At 45.3% G+C, this 10,867-nt stretch overlaps 1 protein-coding gene across 1 annotated transcript; it reads right to left on the reverse strand.

Moving 5' to 3' along the window:
- Window positions 1–1,058: 1,058 nt before the first annotated feature.
- FOXL3 (forkhead box L3) lies at window positions 1,059–10,365 on the reverse strand. Its single transcript, XM_060282615.1, has 4 exons — window positions 10,259–10,365; window positions 7,065–7,233; window positions 1,360–1,548; window positions 1,059–1,278 (listed from the first exon to the last, which is right to left on the reverse strand). Exons 1-4 carry the CDS (start codon window positions 10,363–10,365, stop codon window positions 1,072–1,074), a joined length of 672 nt encoding a protein of 223 aa, XP_060138598.1. The 3' UTR covers window positions 1,059–1,071.
- Window positions 10,366–10,867: the final 502 nt, after the last annotated feature.

Genomic DNA, 10,867 nt, shown 5'->3' on the forward strand with positions numbered 1-10,867 from the left:
GCATCTACGCACCTCTGGTCATGTGTAGATGCGACTTTTGAAGCCGGCGGCGGCCATTTTTGTGCCCATAGAAGGACAAATCAGAAAAAAATGGCCGCCGGCAGGAGAAAATAACAGAGAAAAACGGGAGACAAAGTGATACGGGGGACCACCGGGAAAAGGTAAGTAAAAACGGGGGTTTCCCGGGGAAAATGGAAGACTTGGCAGCTATGGCCGGAACTGGGTTCCAGTGAGTTTGGGCTAAAAAAAACCGCTGCTTCTCTCTCTCTCTCTCTCTCTCTCTCTCTCTCTCTCTCTCTCTCTCTCTCTCTCTCTCTCTCTGTGTGTGTGTGTGTGTGTGGACAGCAACCATAGAACAAAACTGGTCATAGTAATTCCAACATCCTGAAATGTGGTGAAGTGTAATCAGATGACCATGGCAAAGAAAACCTTTATTTTATACTGCCGATTACGGCTGCCATCTCACTTGGAATCCTTGTGGGATGAACCCTATCAACCTGACAGCCCCCCAATAACTGATTCTTGCCCTGAAGCCTTCTTTTAAATATTTCCCCTCAGACCAGAGCTCCAAGCAGTTGGGTCTAGCGATCATTTTAGGCCACGGCTGGGAAACCTTTGGTCCTCCAGTCAGTGCTGGACTCCAACTCCCATCAGTGCCCAAGCAAGGATGGGCCAATGATCAGGGATGATGGGAGTTGGAGTTCAGGAACTTCTGGAGGGCCAGAGGTGTTCCCATCCCATTTTAGAGGCATTGTGGAAAATGAAAATGGCAGCTTGACCCAGCTACTTGGTGCTGTTTGGCGTGCTCAGGATAAGCCTAGCTGGGCCCAATAAGGGAGGAAAGGGGCCGCCAGACACACTCGATTCAAGCAGGAGCCGACAAGTGCCACAGACCCATAAGCAAGTTCACAAGCAGTGCGATGGTTTAGTGGTAAGTTTCCAACCTCAGAGAAATTCATTTTTGAGATACTGAATAGCTCCATGAAGCGTCTAGTCTCCTGTTCCTGAGGACAAGCTGCAGTGACTGTTGGACAGAAAAAAGGTCCCTTGTTTCCTTCTCAGTTTGCAAGCTCACATTGTCCAAAACGGAAGGTTCACCAGCTGCTGAGAATCCAAGAGGTGGTATTTGTTATCTTCCGTGTGATACGGAGACCTCAGGACAGGCAGAGGGTCTGGGGAGGAGAGAATGTAATCAATGCTAAATTTAATTTCGGAGTCAGATTTTCCTATGGAGGAGCTGTTTAGACTCTCTCGGCTGGCGGCGGCGTTTGGAAAAAGCTCACAAGTCTCCAAAGCTTTGGGCTGGGAATGCACTCTCTGACCGGGACAGGAGGGGATTCCGGGGAATCCAGAATCCACCGGGGACAGAGCTTGCAAGCAATCGCTCCCACCGTTTGGCCGTTTGTCTCTGGGTTCCCTTTTGACGTTCTTCCTCCTCCTCCTCCTCCTGTAGTTCCCGTTTTCAAACAGGTCTAACATAGATTCACATCCCGGTGCAAAGCTCCAGTAATTCCCCTTCCCTTTGTCATTGCCTTCCGTCCGGGGAACCTGCAATTCATTGTTTTTTAAAATAATAAAAAAGAGAGAAAGAGAGAGAGAGCATCCATTCTGTCAGTCACTGCCTTAAGGGAATTAAATTAGTGTATTCTTATATTTCTGTTGGAAGCTGTCCAGAGTGGCTGGGGAAACCCAGCCAGATGGGCAGGGTATAAATAATAAATTATTATTATTATTAAATTATTATTCTTTAAAACCATCTGTCAAGGCTGTCTGGAAACTGCGACCTTTCCCTCATCTCAGACCTTTATCCCCTAATCCAAGAGTGGAAGAGAGTGGCCGGTGGATACTCAAGTTGGGAAGGGGAATGCACTCTGCACATGCATAGGAACTCTCTAGATTTTCTTATTGCTATTCATTCCAAAGGCCCAAAGTTGACGCACAGCACTCAGAACAGATTGCGGAGCTGAAGCCTGGGCGAAAGGAAAACCCGAATTCGGCATTTGTGTGCGTGTGTGCTACAAACACAGCCGCTTCAACATCTGCGTCCATTTAAATGCGAGTCTCGTATAAACATATATGACAAACTGTTGAAGACCAGGCTCTCTAATTATAGAAGTTGTAGGCAAATAGCCCCTTTAATTTGCTATGTACTAGCATGCATCAGAAGAAAACAATATCTGCATTTTCTATCCTTCCACCCAGAAGCAGCTAAGAGGGCGATCATTTTCAATGATCTCCATTTACTTCGAGCTGAGTTTCCCTTTCTCCCTACCAACCTTGGACAGTGGCTTTCAAATTGTGTTCCACAGAGCTTTGCAGTTCCTCCAAAGCTTATCGAGGGTTATGTGAGGAAAATATCCATCATGGTGTATAAGCTTTCTGGAAAGGCGGCTTGCCCTCTATTATTGATCTTTCCTGTGCAGCCAGCAGGCTGAATGGTGAGGAATGACAAAAGCTGTAGTCCAAAATATCTGGAGAGTATCTGGTCGTATACACATTGATGCATGGAGATTCTGTGTGTGTTTGTGTGCAATGTTTTTGCTATTTAGGGAAGTTTTTAATATTTAATGCCGTATTGTTTTAATGTTCGATTGGGAGACTCAGCCAGATGGGCAGGGTACAAATAATAAATTATTATTATTATTATTATTATTATTATTATTATTATTATTATTCCAAGGGTCTGCTCTGTCCCAAGATCCTCCCCTTCTGAATTCTGCATCAATGCAGATTTTTTTAAAATTAATTATTTCTGGCTTGTTGCAGCTGATTTGCATCTTTCTCCCCTCTACATTACGAACCTGCATTGAGAACATATGCTTATAAAAGGAGAAATGGACAAATCTGTCAATTTTGGTTCTCCACGGTTCTCGTTTTTCCAATCTTACATTCAGTTTTCCCTATTTCCACAGGTATTTGTTGCTGCTGATCCTATGAAAATTCCTCAACAACTTAATGCAGATTCTCCTAATAAACAAAAACATTCAGTTTTGACTAATATACACATCTTTGCAAGTAACTCTCCCCTAATGTAATGCAATTTTGCATGCACCCTTTGCACCAGTATACACATTTTTGTACAAATAACTCGGCTGAAGAACTGCAGCCCAAAATATGGAGAAGTGTGAATTTCAAGGGATGTCTGTGTTTTAGGTTGCATTTTGGTGCAAATTAGGTATGTTTGTCTTAAATGTGAACTGTATCGATTTTCTCCCACATCTCTAGATAGCAGCAATCTCCATATGATTGTAGGAACAGTTATATTTAGATATTTTTTTCCCTTGCAAGACCACACAAGGACATCAGTAAAATGCAACGGAAAAAAGAACCACACCATAGCATGAAGTTTCCTTTTTGCATTTGCAACGATGCCTGCTCAGACTGTTTAGCCAGCTAGCCCAGTATTGCCTGCACTGAATGGCAGCATCTCTCCAAAGCACAGATCTTGCCCATCACTTGCTACCTGATCCTTTTCACTAGTGATACAACTGACTAAACCTTCAAAGTATGTGCTCCACCATTGAGCTAAGGTATGTAACGTTTGCCTGTTCTCCAGATGACCTTCATGTTCCCGGGTCGCTCAGCCATTTAGACAAAGTAGCCTCTCACTCAGCACACCTTCCACACCTGCACATGAGCTGATAAATATACAGTAGCACTCCTATGCATTATCATCGGAGAGCAGTGGCTGCAACTGAGGACATGTTGAGATCATGAGTTAAATGTGTAAAACCGCTTAGAGGTTACGGATGATTTAAATCCTGTTAAATATATGGGATCGGCAACAAAATGTTGCAGCATGGAAGGAATCTTGTATAGGAAACTCCATTCCATTCCCCTTCCCACTTGGCTTTCGATCCTCGCAGACTGTCTCGCCAGAATGGTGCATGCTCTAGTTATCTCCCGCTTGGACTACTGCAATGCGCTCTACGTGGGGCTACCTTTGAAGGTGACCCGGAAACTACAACTAATCCAGAATGCGGCAGCTAGACTGGTGACTGGGAGCGGCCGCCAAGACCTCATAACACCGGTCTTGAAAGATCTACATTGGCTCCTAGTACGTTTCCAAGCACAGTTCAAAGTGTCGGTGCTGACCTTGAAAGCCCTAAATGGCCTCGGTCCAGTATACCTGAAGGAGCGTCTCCACCCCCATCATTCTGCCCGGACACTAAGGTCAAGTGCCGAGGGCCTTCTGGCAGTTCCCTCGTTGTGAGAAGCCAAGCCTTCTTGGTGGTGGTGCCCGCCCTGTGGAACGCCCTCCCATCAGATGTCAAAGAGAAAAACAGCTACCAGATTTTTAGAAGACATCTGAAGGCAGCCCTGTTTAGGGAGGCTTTAAATGTTTAATAGATTGTTTTATTTCATTTTTCTGTTGGAAGCCACCCAGAGTGGCTGGGGAAACCCAGCCAGATGGGCAGGGTATAAATAATAAATTATTATTATTTATTATTATTGCACCTAACAGTCAGCCAGCATTCCATGTTCACTGAGCATGTTCAGTGTGGCATTTTAGGTCCACAAGCAACAACCCATGGATGTTTCTCCACTAAGGGCATTGCCCCACCAACCTCCAACTAGTCTCAGTCAGTTCTCACCAGCCTGCCTTTCTGCTTACAACTAATCCAGGAATTGACACTGCCCGTCCACTTCCTCTTCCTCATAGTCTGTGTTGCGCTTTACAGAATTCAGCAGGGAGGAGGATAGGGCAAACTGAGAATTAATTGGCTCTTCCTGTCATTGGCTCTGGCGCCACCTACTGTTGGGCTCCCTGCCTTCCACCCAACCAGTCACCATGGTTGCCATGGTCGCAGCCTGGACTTCAGAAACAGAGAGGATATTTTTGCCCATGCAGCTGCACCACAAGAATGCTTGGACCATGGCTCTATAGTAGAGACCACACCTTGCATATGGAAGATGCCAGGTCAGATCCTTGATATCCTTGGTATCCTTGGTATCAGCTAAGTCTGTGACCCCGGAGAGCCGCTCTCATCTAGAGAAGACAATTCAGGCCTCGATGGACAAACAGCCTCACCCATCATAATAGAGCTTTTTTTCATTTCCTATAGCGCTATGCTGAAAACCTATTCCTGTCCTCGTCTCCCTGTTCCTTGATGGCCATTCTCCTTAATTAATTTGCTTTTTAAAAATTATCCATGGGGGGGGGAGCACATTTTGGTGAAACTTGCATGTGCATGTTCTTCTTTTGCTTTCAAGATGACCCAGGGAGTTTCTGAGTTTCATTTCCTTCGTTCTACAAATCGTCTGCAAACTACAGGTCTCCTGGGTGTGCATGCTTGCTTCAATGAAAGTTCGAAGGAAGACATCAGATCAGGAAGCACAGGCAGCCAAGGAGGTTGCAAAGAGTTGGAGATACAGTATGTTTCTTGGAAAGAAGACACACCCACAGCAACCTCACAATGCTAAAGGAAGCTCAAAACTCCACACCCACCAAAACCCTAAAGCATGGGTAGGCACACTAAGGCCCAGGGGCCGGATCCGGCCCAATCACCTTCTAAAGCCGGCCCGCAGATGATCCGGGAATCAGCGTGTTTTTACATGAGTAGAATGTCTGCTTTTATTTAAAATGCATCTCTGGGTTATTTGTGGGGCATAGGAATTAGTTCATTATTATTTTTCAAAATATAGTCCGTCCGCCCCACCCCCAAGGTCTGAGGGACAGTGGACTGGCCCACTGCTGAAAAAGTTTGCTGACCCCTGCCCTAAAGCATCTCTCAAGGGTCCAGAGATGGAGACATGCAAACAGACTGTAAACCAAAGCCTTATGAAGAGAGGTTGAGGGAGTTGGGCATGTTCAGCCTGGAGAAGAGAAGAGAGAGGAATATGATAGCCATCTTCAGATACCTGAAGGGCTGTCACATAGGAGGTGGAACAAGCCTGTTTCCTAATCGCTCAAGAAGGTAGAACCCGAACAAATGAATTCCAATTGCAGGTAAGAAGATTTTGGCTAAACATTAGGGAGAACTTCCTGATGGCAAGGGCTGTTAGATAGTGGAATGGACTACCTCAGAAGGTGGTAGACTTTTTTTTTCATTTTTAAGCAGAGGCTGGATAATCATCTGTCAGATGTACTTTAACTGTAATTCGTACATTGGACTAGATGACCCCTGAGGTACCTTTCCAACTCTACAATCCTATGAATCTGTGATTATAATAACATAAGGAAATTCCTACTGAATCAGGCTAATGGCTCTAGTCCTGTTCTAGTATACCTGAAGGAGCATCTCCACCCCCATCGTTCAGCCCGGACACTGAGGTCCAGCTCTGAGGGCCTTCTGGCAGTTCCCTCACTGTGAGAAGTGAGGTTACAGGGAACCAGGCAGAGGGCCTTCTCGGTAGTGGCGCCCGCCCTGTGGAACGTCCTCCCATCAGATGTCAAGGAAATAAACAACTATCTGACTTTTAGAAGACATCTGAAGGCAGCCCTGTTTAGGGAAGTTTTTTTGTTTGATGATTTATCGTGTTTTTAATATTCTGTTGGGAGCTGCCCAAAGTGGCTGGGGAAACCCAGCCAAATTGGTGGGGTATAAATAAATTATTATTATTATTATTATTATTATTATTATTATTATTCTCACAATGGCCCTTTTTAAAGTGTTGTGGATGGAGGGGTTATTGGATTGTCTTTATTCTTATTTTTATTGTGTATTTTGTGTTGCTTTTATTGTAATTTTATGTTGTGTACTGCCCTGAGATCTATGAGCATAGGGCAGTATACAAATTTAATACAAGGCCACCGCCGCCGATTTGTGCATGGGAAGCCTGAAAGCAGGATGTAAGCGCAACGGAGCTCTTCCCGTTTGTGATTCACAGCAACTGGCACTGAGAGGCTTATTGAAAGCCTCCTTTCACAGGGGAGAAATCAAGAGACAGTTTTCAGCACAGCGCGGGTTCCCTATGGCCACATCTGAGCTGATTTTACAGCCAGATGTGCACAGCGTCCTCTTGCAAATCGGGCTCCCAACCGAGCAGCTTGCAGAACCCAAGTCTCCCTTTCCAGGTTGTGGACTGCTGCCCATGTTGCTGTGGTTTGTTGGTCCTCCTACCTTGACAAAGCAGCTGTTGAGGGAGAGGTTGTGGCGGATGGAGTTCTGCCAGGCTCGCTGGTTTGTCCGGTAGTAAGGGAATTTCTTCATGATGAAGTCGTAAATGCCAGAAAGAGTCACTTTGTTGGAGGGGCTCTGCTGGATGGCCATTGCAATTAAAGCGATGTAGCTGCAACGTGAAACAAAACAAAACAAATCACAATACCGTCCTGTACAGAAAGGTGTTGGTGCTACTGGCGTGGAGTTTCTGGAAACAACATCGCATAAGGTTCAATGCAACTCCAAGGCTGTGATCCTAAACACACACATTCGGGAATAAGCCCCACTGGACACGGCAAGGACTTTGTTCCAAATAGACATGCATAGGACTGTTCTGAGAGTTCGTTGCAGGGACTTCCCGTTGAAGTCAGCGGGGCTTCAATTACAGGACTAACTACAAATAGGGACGCGGGTGGCACTGTGGTTAAATCACAGAGCCTAGGGCATGCCGATCAGAAGGTCGGCGGTTCGAATCCCTGCGACGGGGTGAGCTCCCGTTGCTCGGTCCCAGCTCCTGCCAATCTAGCAGTTCGAAAACACGGCAAAGTGCAAGTAGATAAATAGGTACTGCTCTGGCGGGAAGGTAAACGGCATTTCCGTGTGCTGCTCTGGTTCGCCAGAAGTGGCTTTATCATGCTGGCCACATGACCTGGGAGCTGTATGCCAGCTTCCTCGGCCAATAACGCAAGATGAGCGCCGCAACCCCAGAGTCGTCCGTGCCTGGACCTAATGGTCAGGGGTCCCTTTACCTTTAACTACACAGAGAGGTCCCATTGAAACCAAAGTAACAACAATATGTAACAATGAGACCCAACGCCCAATAACTAACACACTTCCTTGGGAGTAAGTGCCTTTGTTTTCAGTAGGACTGCAGCTGTAGCCTTATTTGGGATCCAGCCCTCAATATCTTGAATGCACAATGCTGTTCTAAGTTCTCAAATCATTGCTGCAGTAACGGATGAGGACGACTCCTGTTTTATTTATTTATTTCTCATCTTTCCTTCGGGGAACCCAGGTAAATGTTCACAATTCTCTACCCCACCACTTTTCGCAGCACAACAACCCTATGAGGTAGGATAGGATCAGAGACAGAGAGGCAGAGTGTGTTTCTGGCCCAAGGTCACCCACCTAGTGACCTCTATGGCTTAGTGGGGATTTGAATCAGCCTTGGTCCAGCGCTCAAATTGCTATACCACACTGTCTCCCATATTAACCAGTGGAGAGTGAGACTGAGAGATAGAAGCTTGCCTGAGGTCAGTGTGGTAACTGAACTGGGAGCTTTCCAGCTCATCGCTCATGCTCTTAACATTTGCGCTGCACAGCTCCGTCCATTGGACAGCGCCGCTCTTGAGATGCCCACTTTCTTGAGAGAGTTGTTTGAAGCAATGGGTTCCATGAGTGGGATCAGTCCCAAGCACACAAGCAAGGCAGTGTGCCCAAGTGGACCGGTATTAGGTTGTATCCAACAATAGCCCTGCACAGGGTAGACCCATTGAAGTCAACTGCCCTTTGTCATAAGCTCCCAGGGTGAGTTGCAATATGAAGAGGGTAAGTTGGGGGGGGGGAACTTCCAAGTCATCGACAAACAAAGTCTACATGCTGGAATTTGAGTCCAAATCTCAAGTTACCTCTCGAATCAAGTCACATTCTCCCATTGAGGACACCTGGGTGTTTATGACTCAGGAAAGTTGATTGCGGAAAGCAGAGAGATGTCCTGGATTCTCCTTCAGCCCTCATCTACAGCAATGATTGGCCTGTTATTGCATGAGAAGTAGCGGGGCGGCTGCTGACTGCCCATTTTAAGTATAAGGGAAATACTTAAGGATTCTTCCAACTGCACAGTGAGAAATGCCGTCTCTCTCTCTGTTTTGGCAACTCTTTCTCCATTCCACTCAAGTGAAAGAGCTTTGATTTAAAACACACACCACCACCAAAAAGCATGCCCAGGCACATTTTGCAACTTTTTTATATATATAAAAAACCAACAACAACAGAAGTTTCTCAGCACTGAAATTCCTGTGAATTGTGGCAGGCGGTTGCACTTCATATCAAAGGATCACTCTCCAATTCAGTTCTGTCCAGGTTGACTTGTATGTGGCATGTGCCACAGAGTTCTAGGGGGCTCAAGTGACAATTCTACACACGCTTACCTGGGAGTAAGCCCCATAGAACTTAGTGGGGCTTGCCTCTGAGTAGACAGGCATAGGATGCATAGTTCTTCCCATATAACTGTGCATAGTGGAACAGGAAGTATTTCTCCTTGTGATCTTTAGGAAGTGCAACTTAATGTAAATGGTGGATTAATCAACTCACACTTCGGTTGATTAATCTTTAGCAGTGGATCTGAGAGTTAAGGACATACTCTATTTTTTTTGAAGGTGTGGTGTTAATGCAATAGAGAATAAAGAAGAAATGGTTAAAGGCAATCTTTTCTTTTAATAATGAGTGGTAAGTTTTTGCTTAGTAACCACAAGCTTCCTTCAATCTCTCAAAAGAGAACCTAGATTATTATTATTTTGTAATATGCACATTTATTAGCTACTTAGTAAATCGAAATCCTGCCGTTTTGAAAGATTTAGAAGTGACTAATCAGAGTTGCTTAAGAGACTGAGATCCTGAGTATCTCACTTATTATATCCTTGCCTAAAGTGGTTTATTTTAGCACCTTATGCATTTAAGACATATTCGTTAGATTGTTGCAGAGAATGGGGAGGAGGGTCGGAGATTAAGCAGAGGACAGCAATCCCTATCAGTTACATCAATTCTAAAACCAAAATAAGGCTACATTTTGGAAAAAAAAATACTAATGACACTGTACACATTTTATCCTCCAAACAGCCCCCTGCAGTAGGCAAGTCTGATCAGATTGAGGCCACCCAAGCAAACCTTTTTTGGCCACTGGAATCCCCCTGTTTGAAATCCCAAACTCCTATTTTTAAAATAATGTGAGCAGTTGAAATGCATAAAAATGTGTCATTAAAAAAATCCAAAAATCATTGCAACCCCATATCCATTTTTATTTTATTTTTTGCCCACACCTGGAAGATGCTTATGGATGAGCATTGCAAAGAATCACAGAGGAATTCCCCAGCAACTGACAGTATGGAGAGAGAGAGAGCAAGAGAGAGAGAGAGAGTTGGAAAAGTTAAGCTTACCTGTATGCTGGTCTGGTGAACCTTTTCTCTTCATCAGAGCTGCAGGTTGGGTAATCATCCCCATCGTAATTAAAGCAATTATAAGGGTACTGGGTGTTATCAAACATATTCCTTGTCCTCTTTTGGCTTCTGTGAAGTAGGCAAGAAAGAGAGAGAGAGAGGGAGAGAGGTGGAGGAATGATGCTTCTCTGCTTCTTCTCTCCTCCCTCTTTTCCTTTGCTTCCACCCTCCCTCCTCTCTCTCTTTCTCTCTCTCCCTCTCCCCCCCCCCCCTTTTAATCCTCACAGTGGCAAATTTTGTTGTTGCAGTCTTGGAGTCCCCAAACAACCCTTTCTGAATATCCTTGGTGGGCTTGTTCTCCCTTCCCCCTGCTCTCTCGCTGGAGGAAAATGAAAAAATAGGCAGCGACTAACCGATTCAAGTGTGGTAAAGGTCTCTCCTGAACCTTTGAACTTGGGTGTTTGCAACAGCCAGTAGCTATGCAATTCTGGCTTCCTGGGTGGTCCCCCACTGGCAAGATGGGCACCAGCCTCCCATTTGCCAATGACATACACAATGTGGCCAAATTAAATAGCCTGACCGGCTTCATAAGTCTTTCTTATAAACGGG

Source organism: Zootoca vivipara, chromosome 14, assembly GCF_963506605.1.
Source record: "Zootoca vivipara chromosome 14, rZooViv1.1, whole genome shotgun sequence".
Classification (NCBI taxonomy): domain Eukaryota; kingdom Metazoa; phylum Chordata; class Lepidosauria; order Squamata; family Lacertidae; genus Zootoca; species Zootoca vivipara.

Bases quoted from the DNA above. Each gene is read 5' to 3' on its own strand.
- FOXL3 (XM_060282615.1), bottom strand. From the start codon at position 10,365: ATGTTTGATAACACCCAGTACCCTTATAATTGCTTTAATTACGATGGG. The intron at 7,234-10,258 runs GTAAGCTTAACT...TTCACGTTGCAG, and splicing joins TTCACCAGACCAGCATACAG to CTACATCGCTTTAATTGCAA. The intron at 1,549-7,064 runs GTAGGAGGACCA...AATGAATTGCAG, and splicing joins TCAACAGCTGCTTTGTCAAG to GTTCCCCGGACGGAAGGCAA.